At 40.0% G+C, this 17,193-nt stretch overlaps 2 protein-coding genes across 2 annotated transcripts in view; one reads left to right on the top strand and one right to left on the bottom strand.

Moving 5' to 3' along the window:
* Positions 1 to 3,470, bottom strand: part of CCDC186 (coiled-coil domain containing 186) — a 45,173-nt gene extending 41,703 nt beyond the window's left edge. Inside the window, exon 1 of the mRNA XM_058298353.2 lies at positions 3,256 to 3,470. Coding sequence (XP_058154336.1) covers positions 3,256 to 3,437 — 182 coding nt within the window. The 5' untranslated portion in view covers positions 3,438 to 3,470. The remainder of the gene's footprint in view (positions 1 to 3,255) is intronic.
* Positions 3,471 to 8,447: 4,977 nt separating this feature from the next.
* The window catches only part of TDRD1 (tudor domain containing 1), an 84,519-nt gene continuing 75,773 nt past the window's right edge, over positions 8,448 to 17,193 (top strand). The window contains exons 1-2 of the mRNA XM_058299480.1: positions 8,448 to 8,545; positions 9,777 to 9,870. Coding sequence (XP_058155463.1) covers positions 8,448 to 8,545; positions 9,777 to 9,870 — 192 coding nt within the window. The remainder of the gene's footprint in view (positions 8,546 to 9,776; positions 9,871 to 17,193) is intronic.

Here is a 17,193-nt window from a genome sequence, read left to right as displayed (position 1 = left end):
CCCGTGGGGCTCCCCTACGCGGGGGACACCCCTGCATGGCAAGGCACTCCTTGCGCACATCGGCAATGCGCGTGGGCCAGCTCCACACGGGTCAAGGAGGCCCGGGGTTTAAACCACGGACCTCCCATGTGGTAGACAGATGCCCTAACCACTGGGCCAAGTCTGCCACCCAGAACTATTTTGTAAAGACAGTCACATCCCAATTAATCATTCTGGTAAAATTTAACTTTAATATATTGAATTTCCTGTAAGGGACTCAGAGCATTAGAATTAAAGAGTTGCCTTTAGTCCACCTTTTGGTAAAGTATATCCGGCCAAAATCAGTTATCCCCATGGGGGGCTTGTTTAGCTTTGCCCCCAAGATAGGTCAGGATAATTTTATGGTATGTGAATTACAACCCATATGAGATGTTTAAAAAAAAAGACTCAGATGGAGCAGGACTTCCCAAACTAGTACCAAACTGTGAAACAAGAGAAGTAAACGAAAATTATGGTTCATCAGGATTCCAAGAAAAAGTGGGTCAGTGACAGTACTGTTAACATTAAGTCATAGCATATATGTCAAATTATCAGTATGGTTATCTTACAGCTACACAATTTTACATCTCTTTACATATATTTTTTTTAATTAAAGCAAAAAAGCTATTAGTAATTTTATTTTTAAGCTTCTTGTGTAAGGCTCACCATTTGAACTACGAATCTAAAAAAATATGAGAAACTTTTTCATCTGAAAGTTTTTTTTGATCTGAAAAAAGGAAACAAACGAACTGTAATTTGCTTTTCAAAAAAAAAAGGTTAAAAAAATTTTTAAAGATGATCTATAAGTCTGCCTTACATTAAAGTTTTGGTTAATGTTTAAATTTTGAAACCAATTTCATTATCATTTACTACATAATCATCCTTACAATAGACACTTCTCTGGCTCACATCTTTTAATGATAGCCAGTACAAGTGTTAATAAAAAATATACTCACAATCCAACCAATACTGTAATATGTTGGGATTGATTTCTACTTTGTGTCTATCACACCTTCACTCCAATATTGTTTGTTTCTCCCAACCCAAGTAAATTTTAAAATCTCAGTAGCTAAGAAAGCTCAGTGGGGAAATTTGAAACAACATGATAAGATCAGGAGAATATTTATAGATTAAAATGATCTATGCTTTCACTTTACTGTGAAAATGTGTCTTTACTGTGAGTACTAAACATAACATTCATAACATTATAAGCCCAGTAATATGTTTATCAAAAATTCATGAATCAGCTTTAGTATCTAAAGTTAAGAGGTAAAAGAAAATAAAAATCTAAACATTATTAAAGGGGAAAAAACAGAACTTCAGGTTAAGGATTCCCACTTTAATATGAAGATGTTAGATAAATTTAGTAAACTAGTAAAGATTGTCAGACTGTTAGTCATTCCGCAAAAGAAAAGAAGCTTTTCTGAATCTCTACATAAGGTTGTCTATCCACCTATCATTTTTTTCCTGAGTATACTGCCCTGTTTTATCTTCACTCCACCATGTCAAAATGTAGCTGTAAAAAGGTTTTTAAGCTGAATATACTAAGCAATCAGCAGCAGCAATGCTGTCATTGTATAATATCAAAGGACAATTCTTAAGTTTATACGGTGAAGGAACTAAAGGTTAGAGTGGTTACTGTGCTACATGCTAGCCATTCCCTTCATGTTAGCAATAAACAAGATTCTGAAAAGCAGTGTGAGTCTATGGCGTTGCCACTGTTTCAAGAAACCTCTAAGTTTATACACATTTATTCTGAATTACATAAAATCTTTTTAAAAAGATAAAATCAATATAAACACAATCCATGTATTACCAAGGAGATTCTTCAGTAATTATACATGCTAGCCTATTACACTGTAAAAAGGAGTTTTAATTCTTAATACTATAAAATTTGTGAATTAGCTAATACTGTTACTGAATTTAAAACAACATGAATTCAGCAAAAAGAAAGGAAATAAAGAACTAGGACAATCATCACTGTTTTCTATTTGGATAAAGAAAGAACTGAAAAGTAGCTTTACGCAAAGAGATATATAGTTCAGTTTCACTATCAGCGTCTCCTGAGCCTTAATCAGGATCACCACACTGCAAATAGGAAGGTGTAGTCAGTAGCTGGTAAGTCTACACTCACAACCGGCATAACTAAGCACTTAATAGAGGATAAACTGAAACACTGCTCCACTGATTTATCGGACTTTTCCTTGAAAACCCCCCAGCCTATCATTTTGGGAGAAATAAAAAAAACTGGGCATAAGGGTAAATGATACACACACAGAGATTACAAAGTACCTGGGACTGTACTGCCTATTTTACTATACTATCTCTTCTAATTCCCATGAGACAGGTAAACTTTGATCATTTAAAAGAGAAAGAAACTGCACAAGGTAACAAGACTCTACTATAAAAAAGGCAGAATTCAAACCCAGGTGTTCTGACTCCAAATCCAGGCCTCTTTTCTCTAAACCAAATCAAAATGTGAATATTAGCAGAAGTTACTAAAGTGTTAACAGCTGGGCAATAATTACACCTGCATTGTTTCCCAGACTTGATACCGGAGATGTGGAAGTGGGCTTTATTTAGCATTTTACACATTTGATAGACCCACACGTTTGAATATTATATTCCTTACCATTCAAGGTTTATGAAATGCCTGATGGCCTTAGAGGAAAGGCAATCCTAACAGTTATGATTACTTTAACTGTAATCATTTCTCTTATCGGCAAATCTAAAGAATCGTTTCCGAGTAATTTAAAAGCACAGTAATGGAAGTGTTTGGAAAGGGGTAAAAAAAAAAGTAGCCATACAGTAAACATAACACCTCTCCCCCAAAAAAACACACAGATTCACGGTGGAGAAGAAATTCGAAATATGCGATTCGATCTAAGAAAGATCCTCGAGCAGGTGGGGTTCCAGCTACAGTACGTACCTACACAGCAGGCGACCAGCCCAAATTCGGCTGCTCCTAGAGACCCCGCCCTCCCCAACAGGCCACCCTCCTCCCCGCCACCTCCTTCCCCAGCGGCCCGGGACCCAAGGGAGGGAGGCAAGGAGAAGAAGGGGTTCAGAACCCCGTTCCCCCGCGCTCAACCCCCCCATCCTCATTCCGCCGGGCGAAGCCAGGCTGGGAGCCGACTCGCTCCCGCCGGGGACATGCAGGACGCCGCGGGAGGCTGGCTACCCTGCCGCGCCTCCACCGAGACGTCCCGTCCGCCCCCGGCACCCTCGAGCACTCACCCCACTTTTCCCAGACTCGGGCCGCACCCTAACGAGGCCGCCGGAGCTCTGGCCCAGGTGCCAACTTCTCCATAGCTGGGGCCCACAGACCCGGCGTGGGAGGGGGGGCAGGGGCTGAAAACGCGGCGGGGACCTCGCTGGGTGCGTCGCGGCTTCCCCGAAGCCCCGCGGAGCTGACACATCAACAAAGATGGCGGCGACACTGACGCCGGGCTAGCTACAGCTGAGAGGGCGGAGCTCCTGGAAGCAACCAATCAGCGCGTGGGGGCGGTGTGACGCCAGCGCACCTTGAGCCCCCGGGTAACCTGTCTGCAGTGGGCGGGGCCCGCGCGGAGCAGAGTCGCGCAGAGTTCTGTCTCACCGCGCCGGAGCGCAGGGCCGGGACGTGGGCTCACCGTCACCAACCCCGGTGCTGACCCGCCGAGCCGGCTCTCCTTCCTTTAACATGTCCTGCCCTTCACGCCCATTCCCGACCGAAGCTGGTAGTTTCTTTCTGCAGCATGAAGTCATTGGACACTGTTCCATCTCATCCTCTGGCCCTTTCTTGTATCAGCAGAGGCATAAAACGATAACAGAGAATTCGAAATGGGGACTTCCCAGACCTGATGGGCACACCTGGCACTAGACATGGGGCGAAGTCAGTGGGAGCAGTCTAACTGCCTCTCTGAAAATTCATCTCTGCAAGACTTCTCCGGGTTTCCATAACACACTGTTCATGTCTACGGCGTGACACCTATTGCCGTTGTTTGATAACGAAATATTGGGGAGCCGGTGTATACCAGTGGTTGAAGGCCAACTTCCCACTTACGTGGTCCGGTGTTCAGTCCCTGGCCCGGGGTCATCAAAATAAAGAATTATTGGCGTGCTTGTCTCTGACACCGGACCCTGAGCGCCCTCTCCCGGCTGGGTATTGCAGTACCCAGCATGGGGTTTGACCAACAGGAAGAGCTCAATAATTAGCAATAAAAAGTGTGTTGAATACAGTTGCTCAACCGGATCCGGAGAAGTAAGGTGAACAGTTTCAATCTGGGGCGGTTTGGCGAATGAAATGATGTCCAGTGAAATTATATTCTTTTCATTGCAACTTCTAATGCCCAGCTTTTGAGTGAAAATACTTAACTCAGACGAGTCTTCATCACAAGATTTTGCAAAGCAAAACGTAATACACTCCTTTCAAGCTTCTTTCGCACTAACTGCAGGCACACAAAAAATCTGTTTAAAAAATACAGCCTTGTATAACTCTGTTCCTCTTTCCTTTAAAAGGAAATGACAATTCCCTCCTTAAATGATGGTACTTCTTAAAGCACACTTTGCAGTTTAAGTGTCTGAAACATTAAAGAATTGATTTAACTTTAAAACAATAATTTGATCAAATACCCCAACTAAGATATATTGTTCACAATGAGAGCAGGAAAGAAACCTTAAGCTTTTTCAGTAACCATATTGTTAGTAATGATATTGGTATTGTTATTCTTAAAGTAATATATTTATTAATATAAAGCATGTAAATACTTGTCTTTGGGAACCAATATTTTCAGCATAAGCGAAAAGAAACATAAATATAAAATAAAGTAAAAACTTTGTAATCCTAAATATGAATTTAGAAATAGTATGAACTCATTATGCTTTTTTTAAAAAAAGAGGTATGGGGGATTGAATCCCAAGACCTCGTATATGTGAAGTGCATGTTCAACAACTGAGCTACACCCATTCCATTGTTACGATTTTTAACATTTTACTTTTTTAACAAGTCTGTCTTCTAGGAAAAGGCCTAGAACAATGGTCAACCCAATTCACACTCCTACTCTCCAGACTGTGATCTCTTTAAGTTTCATTTCCCACTAAAAGGTACCTGACTTCTTTAGGAGAAAGGGCGGATAGTAAATTGGAGGCAGAAAAAGTACAAGACAATTTTAACAGGAATCAAGGAAGAAAGCAAAGATAATGGAAGTTGTGTAAAAAAAGACTCAGAAAAGCAATTCAAAGGTGCACCCACTGGTCAAAGATGGGAACATTTTAGCATTGAAAAATAATGATAGTTTGCAACACATCAACCACGTTTTTTTAAAAGATTTATTTATTTATTTATTTCTCCTACCCCCCACACCACTCCGGTTGTCTGTTCTCTGGGTCCATTTGCTGCGTCTTCTTTGCCTGTTTCTGTTGTCAGTGGCCTGGGAATCTGTGTTTCTTTTTGTTGTGTCATCTTGTGTGTCAGCTCTCCGTGTGTGCGGCACCATTCCTGGGCAGGCTGCACTTTCTTTCCTGCTGGGTGGCTCTCCTTATGGGGTGCACTCCTTGCGCATGGGACTCCCCTATGCAGCGGACACCCCTGCGTGGCAGGGCACTCCTTGCACGCATCAGCACTGAGCAGGCGCCAGCTTCGCACGCGTCAAGGAGGCCCTGGGTTTGAACCATGAACCTCCCATATGGTAAACGGACGCCCTAACCCTGGGCCAAGTCCACCACCCACATCAACCATGTTAAAATCAAGAGTGCATGATGATACTTTTAAAAATTTCATTGGTCATCTTTGGAGGGTGCTGGGAACTTATCAAATTCTGAAAACTGATAATGGAGATAAAACGAAGCCATTTACCTACCTTTCCTGTTACAAACTGAAGTTCAATCAAAGTGGCAAAATTCTTTATAGAATTCCATGGGATAAATGCAGAAAAAATAATAATCACCATTTCACAAATCCCAATAAAAAATGAATCTTGGTAATGATCATCAACGGCTTTACAACCATGAGATAAATAGCTAATGGGACTTTTTATAATGGATCGCTCCAGCTGACAACACTTGAATCTAACTGAAATTCAAAAAAACATTGTTCTTGTGAGGATGTGTTGGTGCAGTGTGATATATTTATTAAATAATACACAGTATAGCGTGGACTTAGTTTTCACCTGACTGGTGAAGGTGTCCGTGGAATAAAAAAGGTTAAGAACTGCTGTAATAGAGCAATCTAATATCCTCCAAAGGAAACAACTACATATTATGTGTCTTGTCTGTGATTCAGTAGAAGTACAGAACACCACATGTGAAGTATTCTTGCCAGGGGGGATGCAACCAAAACAGAATGTGAGAAAAACTGCAGTTACTTCAATAAATACATTGCAAGAAAAAGAAAAAAATTAAAAGAGAAATATCTTTTTAAAAGACATCACCAAATGCAAATACAAGATCTTGTTGGGATCCTGACTTGTAACATACCAACTACGAAAATCATTTAAGACTCTCTGGAATTTTAAATACTAGTTTTATGATATTAAGAACATATCTTTAAAGGTGACAATTTTTGGTGATGTTTTTAAAAAGTCACAATATTTTATTTAGGTGAAATTCACCTAACATAAAATTAAGCATTTAAAAAAAGTGAAAAATTCTGTGCATTTAGTACATTCAGAGAGTTGTGCAATCACCACTTTCATCTAGTTCCAAAACATTTTCATCACTCCAAAAGGAAATCCTGTACTCATCAAACAGTTACTTCCCATTCCCTTCCCCCCACCTTCCCCGGCCCTTGGCAACCATCAATCTGTTTTCTGTCTCTATGGATATACCTATTCTGGATATTTCGCATAAATTGAATCATACAATACAACCTCTTTATGCAGCATAATGTTTTAAAAATTCATCTGCATTGTAGTATGTATCAGTACTTCATTCCTTTTTATAGCTGGATAATATTCCATTATGTGAATATACCACATTTTACTTATCCATTCATCTTTTGATAGGCACTTGGGTTTTATTTCCCATCTTTTGGCTATTGTGAATAAAAGTGCTATGAACATTTCCATACGAGTTTCTGTTTGAGTTCCTGTTTTCAATTCTTTTGGGTTTATAACTGGGAGTGGAAATACTGGAAAATGTTTAACTTTTTGAGGAACTGCCAAACTGCTTTTCACAGCAGCTTTACCATTTTTTATTCCTACCAGCAATGCATGAGAGTTTCAATTTTTCCAAATCCTTGTCGACACTTGATATTTTCCATTTTTAAAATTATAGTCATCATAGTACGTGTGAAATGATATCTCATTGTGGGTTTTTTTTGCATTATTCTAATGACTAATGAAGTTGCACATCTCTTCATGTGCTTACTGGCTATTTGTATATTTTTGGAGAAATATCTATTCATGTCCTTTGCCCATTATTTAATAGGATTACTTGTCCTTTTACTGTGAAGTTCTAAGAATCTTTTATATATTCTGGATACAAGTCCTTTATTAGATATATGATTTGCAACTATTTTATCCCATTACATAGCTAATCTTTTCACTTTCTTAACAATGCTTTTTGATGGACAAAACTTTTAACTTTGAAAGTCCAATTTATTTATTTTTGTTGTTGTTGTTTATGCTTTTGGTGTCATACCTAAGAATCCAGTGCCAAATCCAGGTCCTGAAGACTTCCTCCTCTGTTTCCTTCTAAGAACTTATTTATCAAGGACCATTCATATGGTCTTTGGTCCATTTGAATTAATTTTTGTATATTGTGTCAGGTACTAGTCCAACTCCATTCTTTTGCATGGGGATGTTCAGATTTCCCAACACCACATGTTGAAAAAACTATTCTTTCTACCATTGAATGGTCTTGACACCCTACAAGTCATAATCTTTTAAAGACACACACTTAAATATTAATGGATGAAAAGACACATCCCAGAAAGCAGTGACATGTTAAAAAAACAAACACATTAATAAAGGTATGTCAAAAGAACACAGAAGCCAAGTGAAAAGCACCCAATGGCTAAAGCTGGAACAAACTGAGCAACAAAATACAGTAGATTATAAGTCAAAGTATAAAATAAATATTCGTAAATCAAAACTGATATAAATTATTGGATAAATTAATAAATAAGGGAGGAGAGACGAATCTGGCATGCAGGAAAATTCCAAATAATTTTTGTAAATACTCCACCCTCAAGGAGGTTGAGCACAACTCTTTACACCTTAAGTGTGGGCTTCACATACTGACTTCCCTCTAAAGTATACACTATGAAAAAGGGGCAGGAGAACAGTAATTTTACAGTGAAGAAACCTGACAAACACCACCTCAGCTAGGTGATCGAGTTCAACAGCGACAGTCATGAATCATGTTGATATTATGTACCTTTGATATAATAACAAAGACACTTTACCTCCCTGGTCCTCCTCCCAATAACCCATAACTCCAGTCTTACTATGACAAAAAAATCAGACAAATTCGAATCAAGTAACATCTTCAAAACGTCTGACCAGAACTCTACAAAACCGTCAAGGTCACGGAAAACAAGGAATGTGTAAGAAACTACCACAACCAAGAGGAGTCCAATGTGACATGATAACAAAATGTAATATAATATCCTGGTTGGGATCTTGAAAGAGAAAGGACAATAGGTAAAAACTAAGGAAATCTAAATAAGCTACAGCTTTTGTTAATGTGTCAGTTTTGGTTCATTAATTGTAACAAATAGGTGAGGCTTATATGGGAAGGTTCTGTACTATGTTACACCCAGAGCTCTTGTCCTGTCCCTGCCTCTCCTTCACCTTCCTTCTCCCCTTCCTGCAGGTGTGCATTCCTAATTGATAGGAAAACAGAGCTCTTGTCCCTGTTCCCTCTCTAAACTTTCCAGTCTGACAGTAGCGGACTGGATCCAACTACAAAGTCGATATGAGTTATCTCGCCCCTGACCTTAAAACTGGAAAGCTAGCATAAACCATCACAAACTAACCCTAGGAACTCGGCTCCCAGACTGATTTCTAAGACACCTCCCTTCCTCGGCTTCCTTCCCAACATAACACTATCTTCTCAAATTTTCTGTAAATTTAAAACTATTCTAAAACCTAAAGTCTAGTAAAAAGAAAGAAAGAAAGAAAAGATCAAGTTTGGGATATGCTTCCAACAAGAGGATGAAGAGTGTGAGATGGACACTGGAGTAGAGGTATAAACAAGATTAACAAATAAATAACATCGGAGCCAGCTGATGAGTGCATGGGCGTACATTATGCCACTTTCCTTTTGAATAGATCCAAGTCAAAAGAAAAAGTAAAAAAAATGTTTTTTTCGGCAGTATAAAGAATCACGTGCCTTAAGTCAGGAAAAAAAAAAAAATAATCACGTCTTTTGCCTCCAAGACCAGACAGAGGAAGCCGATTAATTTAGAAAAATTTCAAAAGACCTTTAGGTGGTTAATGTGGACTCAGCTACCTTCCGGGAGCCAAGGTCTGCGTCTCTGCGCTCAAAATTTGCCCACCAAAAACCTTCCTAGAATAAGCTAGAACAATAGATATATTAAGTTTACGCGGAGGAACTCCTGCGCTGGCAGTCTCTGTGCCAGCAGTAAAAATATAAACCACCAAGGGCGAACGAGGGGCCTGGACCGCACTTTCCATGCGCGCAGCCGACGCACGTGGGCGCCGCTGAGACGCACGTGGGCGCCGCTGAGACGCACGTGGGCGCGGACTGCGCAGGCGCCTTGCGGACGCAGCAGAAGGGCTGCTGGGCCTTGCGGAAGAGTGAAGCTGAGAGAGCGCGTCTGGGCGCCGGGGTTCCCCAGGGGCAGACGCCACCACGGCCAGACTTCAGAGACCGGTCAGGGTTAAGGGCCCTTTCGCTGCCTTCCAGGTCAGGGTTCCGAGGCGCGTGGAGGAGCAAGAGGGGCGGGCGAAGGCTGTGCGGCCTTGGTCGTTGGGGGCCGGACGTTGGGCGCTGGACGTTGAGGGCGGGCGTTGAGCGGGTACGAGTGGAAGTGGAGAGAGGAGGGGAGAGTAGAGGAGACCTTGGAGCTCTGGTTGGGAAGGGGAGGTCCAAGGGTGGGAGTTTTGGTGTGGGAGAGTTCTGTATTGGGGGGCGGGGCGGGTAGAGGACAAGGGAACTGAGGCTATGGGCAAGGCAAGGGCCCAGCAGTGGGTTTGGAAAATAGTTGGCATTTCTAGTCATAACTCCCCAAAATGTGAAAGTGCACTTGAATCCGGTTCCCGGACCTCTTACCCCTTTTTTTCCTAAAAGGAATTGTTGAATTCAGTTCCTTCATTTAACTCAAAGTTACGGTAAAAACAATATTAAAACTTAACAGAAGTTTTTTTTCCCCCCCAAACACCTCCTGTCTTGTGTAGGTCAGGAAGAAGCATCACGGCATTATCTTGGATATGGGCAGGCAGGCACTGGTTCATTCCGCAAGCGTTTACAGAGTATCTGCTGTGTGCCAACCGCTTCTCTTGGCACCGGGGTCCCTTCTATGAAGGTGTTTATGCGCTGTTAGGTATCTAGAGTTAGGTCTGGATGCTTCCTTTAGGTTAGGCCTGAGGATATATTGTATGCAAAATTGCAACATGCAGGAAGTCTTCCCTTGGCTTTTCTCTCATCTATATAAGGCTAGCCCTCGGGGCTTGGGAAGTTATTTCATAGCTCCAGGTCTCCATTCTTTATCTGTAGGAAAGAAGAGATAGGAATACTTTAATCCTCAATCATTTCCATCCTAAACATGTGTACTATCACTGGAAGAATTTTGTGAATGTCTTTCCTCTGACAGTTTTAAATGATTATTTTTTTAAATTAGTACTTTTTAAATGGAAACAGCTTGACTACAAAGCTGTCACAGAATTGTGAGACCCATTAAAACAAAGGTTAATGAGAAAAAAAAATGTGCAGTAGAAATAATAGCTGCCCTTGAAGTACTTAGTAAGCACTAGGCACAGTGGGAAGTACTTTCCATACCACCCTTCATTTAATCCCCACAAGAAGGAATTATGAGGAAGTTACTTTTGTGGATTTATTTTACAGTCCTTGAATCTGAGAAAGAGGAATTGTTTTGCCCAAGGTAGCATAGCTAGGAAATGATGGTGCTCTGACCTGGGTCTGACTGATTTCAGAAGTTCAGGCTCTGCTGAACTGTTGAATTTTGTAGCTTTAAAACAGAATGTTTCCTTTGAGTAAAATGGCTCTTGCTGAAAGCATGAGGTTATCCAGAAGACAAAGGCAAACATTAGAGAAGAAAAAAGTTACAACTAGGTCTCTGCTGCTTTGGTATTGAAAGAATTGATGCTTGTGAGTTTACCCTAGCCTGTAGGCTGTGGTCTCCTGGAAGGAAAGGAAAGACTTATATCAGTATTTGCAGTTTATCCAGGGATGCTCCTGGCACCATGGGCAGGGGGAACTGGATTCAGAGGGAGAAGAGAGGGCCTGCCCTTACTTTGTGTCTTGTTGGGATCAAATCATGAGGCACAGAGCACAAAGGAAATACAAAGCCAGGACCTCCTTTTGTCGGTAGAACTATAGAAATTAGCCACTTCCAGCCTACTGTTTTTTAAATTATATCAGTGATTCCCAATTCTAAGAATATAAGGATTCCTTTAACATAAAGAAATATGGGGACCCATCTCTTTAACCTGGTGTGTTAGCCAAGAAAACATAATTATAGATCCAGGGTTGATTATAAATACATTTTTATTTATTGCAGATAACACATAAAGAATAATGGAATGTATCTGGGAAGAAATTGCTTGTTTTAAAATTGGCTGTAGTTAACCCGTGAGGTTTTGTGTCTCTTAGAGCATTGTCTGTCACACCTCTGTCCCTGTGTACCTGATGTGCAGCCCTAGGTTGGGGGTAATGGCATAGCATAATTTTGTGGTATTAAAATAATTGGACATTTTTAAACACTGAATTCCAAAAGGTTTTAGGTGACAAAGTTTTATATGGACTCACTGTAGACCTAGCTGACTCCTCCAAACTCTATCGCATAAGTGGAAGTAGTGTTCAAAGTCAGCCACAATGTAATTTTCTTCTGTTGACCAGTTGTCAGTCCACATCTGGAATCCTGTGTTCACTTACGAGAGTCATAGTTATATGAGGGCCTCTGGTGGACTTAAGTGAAAGTCTAGAATTATGAGGCATCTGGAAGGTGTTATATTAGCAGGTGAAGGACCTGGGGAAAGGGGACCTGACAGTCGTCTCAGATGTTTAAAAGGTGGTCACAGGGCAGCAATAAAGGTCACAGTGCAGAGAACCATTTTATAAAGAAGAATGCAGTACAGTTGACTCTTTCTGAATGGAAAAGAGGTAGGAAGTAGGAAGCTCCTGGTCATAGTGCTAGATGTTTATCCTGGGTGTTGTAATGAAAATTCCTGAAAAGGTGTAACAAACGAGGTGTCCTCCTGACCTAAATATTCAGTGCCTTCATGTGATCTTCTCTCATCCAACATAGGTGGAGCTTAAGCTTAAACTTTACAGTGGGTCTAAGACTGATTTTTTTTTTTCATTGTTCCTGAAGTCAGATATAGTTACTAGTTTTTAAATTTGGAGGAACCGATGTAAGAAAGGAACTTTTACTATTAATTTTTAGTTAACCTCTACACGTAATTTTCCATTTTAGATCGTCAGATATAATTTCAAATGGAGAATTTCATTTCCCTTATTCAGATGGTTAGAATAATGCTATAGTGTGCCTAGATTGTTTTTATTGTACAAATCTTTTGAATGCCTCTTTGTGCAAAATGCCGTTCTAGGCCCTATGGGAAATTAGAGGGATTTTTTGGTTAAATTATTTTAAGACATTCCTCCACACAAGCAACTTGAAATAATCTAGAAGGCAGACATAACTCTATAGGTTGCTGTAATAAGGGTAGTGAGGAGCCAAGTATGAACTGTCAGCCTTAATTACTAAATCAGGTGGAGTTATGAGAGGATTTGGGGAGTTATATGCCACCACTGGAGGGTCCTACCTGCATGTCTTAAGAGAAATGACAACTTAATTTTATAGTTTCAATACTACTGTAGTCCTTTACTCCTTTAAATATCACTGATCCTTTGCTTTTAGGAAAAAAGATTTATTAAGTGATACTTAAAATCTTTAAATGCTTTTTGGTAGGAAAGTAATTCATCTTTAAATATAATTTGGAAATTGAGAAAGACAAGAAAGTTTCCCTCATCAGTCTGTCTACCCCAAAACAATTATTATTATTTAAAACAGAATGTACTTCATCTTTTTTTTTTTAACAAAAGAACAATTTTTCCCCCTCTAATAAGGAAGATCTTTTTAATTTATGAAGTTTTTTTTTGCATGCTGTAATTACTTGGTAAAGAAAACAGCTGTGTTATTCTAAGATCATTGTATTTGGCAAGGTTTGGCCAGTGAAGCAGAACAAGTAGGAGATATACAGGAAAAGATTTTTGTACAACAAATTAGCTTACGTGATTGTAGGGGCTGGCTAAGTAAGTCCAAAGTCCACAGGGCAGGCGGTGGTCTTGTTTTGCAGTTATAATTATATGGAATATGCAGTTTTGTTTTTTTTTTTCATTTGCCATTCCAGCAGATGTTTTAAAATGTTTTTTGAAAAATAGAATTCTTTTTTTTCTTTATTTTTTTAATATTACATTCAAAAAATATGAGGTCCCCATATACCCCCCCATCCCCCTCCCCCCACTCCTTCCCCCATAACAACAATCTCCTCCATCATCATTAGACATTCATTGCATTTGGTGAATACATCTCTGAGCACCGCTGCACCTCATGGTCAATTGTCCACATCATAGCCCACACTCTCCAACATTCCACCCAGTGGGCCATGGGAGAACATACAGTGTCTGGTAACTGTCCCTGCAGCACCACCCAGAAAAACTCCAAGTCCTGAAAACACCCCCACATCTCATCTCTTCCTCCCACTGCCTACCCCCAGCAGCCACCATGGCCACTTTCTCCACACCAATGCCACATTTTCTTCGATTACTAACTGCAATAGTTCATGAATAGATTATCAGTAAGTCCACTCTAATCCATACTCTATTCCTCCATCCTGTGGACCTTGGAATGGTTGTGTCCACTCCACATCTATATCAAGAGGGGCTTAGATTCCACATGGATGCTGGATGCAATCCTCCTGCTTTCAGTTGTAGGCAGTCTTGGCTCCCTGGTGTGGTGGTTGACCTTCTTCACCTCCATGTTAGCTGGTAAGTCCAATAAACCAGAGTGTAGGAGCTGAAGTCTCTTGAGGCTCAGGGTCTGGCTATCACATGGTCAGTCCAGAGATTCAGGTCCCCTGGGTATGCATTAAACCCCAGCACCAACTACAGTTCTGGTAAAAGTAACAGGAGAGGCTTGTGAACAAAGATCTCATCTGAGTTCAGCTCCATCACACAGAAACACAAACTCCGAAGTAGGGCCAAATGACACGGCACTGAACTCCATCTGCCATGACCATAGAACCTGTGGGTCTCTGTAGCCCTCAGCAGAACCAATACCTGGGGTTGTATCTACTTTATCTGTCTCTGGGACTCTGCTGAGGTGTGCATAAGGGCAACCCCTCTGATAACCTCCCAGCTCTTTTTGGAGACTCATAGCCATATAAACTCATTTGTCCTTTCCATTTCCCCCTTTTATTCAGGTCAAAAAGCATTTTTAACTTCTGGTATTGGATTCTTAATGACAGTGTAATATTCCATACAGTAGAGGCATCATAGTCAACTGTTTTTACCCTAACTTGTTTTACCATTTTGCACACGGGATTTTTTGGTGTTTAGGATTATTTTAACGGGATGATATCTAGAAGTAGAGTTACCAGGTTAGTTGCTAGAAAGTGTTTTAAACACTCATTAGATATTATTGTGCCAATTTGCTTCCCAGAAAGAGCATCTTAATTTATATTCCTATAAATAATGAATGTCCTTTTTAATGATACCTGTGCTAGGCAGAAAATAATAGTTATTTCATTTGAATTTTTTTATTACAGATAAGTTTGAATGTTTTCCCCATTTGTCAAGTAATCTCATCCTCTGCGTTCTATTCTGTTCTTGCCTTTTGCCCCTTATTTTATCCATGTTTGTATTGGTTAGGCTGCAAATAACAGAAAACCCATGGGTTTATTTACTTATCTCATGCCACAGCAAGTCTATGCATAAGCAGACTGCAATTGAGTGGTGACTCAAGGCTACTGGCCAGGGACACCAGGCTCTTTGCATTTGCTGCTCTACAATCCTTAGTCTGCGCTTTCTTTCTTATGCTTAATGCTTCCTGGTTGCAAGATGAGCGGTTTTTCATCAGGCCTCAGGTGTACTTTGTAGGAAGAAGGGATGAAGGAGCCAACCAGATCTTCCCTCTTCATCAGCAAAGGTCAAAGCTTTCTCAGGATCCTGTTTAGGAGAACTCTGGTTATGGCCAAGCATTCTCACTGACTAGCTGGCAAATCAGAGGTCAAAGAAGGCATTTGTGCCCATCGATCATTGCTCCAGTATCTGGATGTTTTTATTATTTATCCCACTTTTTAAAAAATATCAAATTTGTCATCTTTGTGGTAATGCTTATTTCCTGGGCTATTTGCTATTTTTTATAAGTTTTAGATTGTTCATATAGTTCATGTAGTGAGTTTTGCTGTTATTTTGTGATTTTTTAAAAATCTTTTTAACCTTAAAAAACAAACCTTTGCTCTCTAGTGTGCTTATTGCAGGCTGATTTTCTTGAGGAAAAAAACCTGAGATGGAGATTTGTGAATTGTGATGAGTGAATGTGGCCTGTAGGATACTTTTTTTTTTTTTTTTTTGGCTGGGGGTATGGGTTAGTTGAGGTTGTCTTTGTGGTCCTGTGTATGCTCATTGTTGGAAAAATTAATGTTCTTGGGATTATTGGTCACTGCAAGTTCAAGTTTAGTGTGTTACTGTGTGTTACTAAAATACTACCTATCATTACTGGTTTTCTTAAGTAGTGCCTTAAGGCAGGTGTGCGCTTATTATTGTGGATTTAATTTCTCCTCAATCAGTTTTTCTGTAAACATCTCAGAGCTACATTATTATGACTTAAGGATCTCTCGCAGCTTTTTGGAGGGTTTCTTTCTTCAATGTAGGGTAGCTTCTTCGTCTAAATATTTTGTACCTTGAGTTCTGTTTTACCTGTTGTTGGTATTAACATTCACCTTTATTTTGATTGTTGGCATAGCATGTTTTAGTCCTTTTATTTTCATTTTGTTTCATGTGCGCCTTTTGTGCTTAATATGTTTTTTTCAATCTAAGTCTCTCTGATCCTGTATCACTCTCGCTTTTAATGGAGACTAATCCATTAATAATTAGATTACCTGGGCCTAGTTTGGTCATCTTATTTGATATTTTCTATTTACCATGCTTTAATATATTTTCTTTCTTCTTGGATTGAGGTTTTCCCCCCTTTCTTTGATTTTAAAGGTATGCATTCTGTTTCTATTCTTCCGGCACTTACCCTGATATTTTAGTGTACATTCATTATATTCCTTGCATAGAATCTAAGGTCACCTTAATTTCTATATTCCCATCCGACCCAGTTTTTGCTGAGGTTCATTTGTTTTCCTTTGTTAATTTGACAGTACTGCTCTCTCTTCTCATTACATCCAGTGTGTTGTAGGCTGGCTGTGCTTATCAGTTCTTGTGTACATTTCCTGACAGCTGCAGAGTCTCCCGCCATAGCTGCCCATCTATGGTCTTTCAGTTAGGGATTCTCCCAGAATGTGGTCCACTGAGTATTCCTCACCTCTGACTGCTCCTGTGTATTTCCTTTTTAAATTTTTTTTTTTACTTCCTAATTATCTTTTCTGTATTGTGATTGGATTAGGCAATTTAAAATAAGAAATGAGATGGAAGATTTAGGAAAGGAGAGAGGATTTTTCCGTTTCTTTTGTTCTATTCAAAACAGTGTTGAACAACATTTAGATTTACTAATCTTAGTTTCAGCTCTGTGTGGCCTTTTTATTCTCTGAGCAGTTTTGGGGGCATAGGCAGAAGTTTTGCCGGCTATCTACAGACAAAAGTATAGATCACTACTTCAAAAGGAAAAGTTGTTGACTTTTTTTTGCTTCTCCTGGGGCAGTACATTTTCTATTCCTTACCAGGAAAACAAGCCAGCATAATTTCTGGATAGACTTTTCTCAGAGACAGTTTGTGACAACTTAAACATGGAAGGAAGGCTTACAATATGTCTCATTTATTTTC

Source organism: Dasypus novemcinctus, chromosome 6, assembly GCF_030445035.2.
Source record: "Dasypus novemcinctus isolate mDasNov1 chromosome 6, mDasNov1.1.hap2, whole genome shotgun sequence".
Classification (NCBI taxonomy): domain Eukaryota; kingdom Metazoa; phylum Chordata; class Mammalia; order Cingulata; family Dasypodidae; genus Dasypus; species Dasypus novemcinctus.
This window is presented reverse-complemented; position numbering and strand designations above follow the sequence as displayed.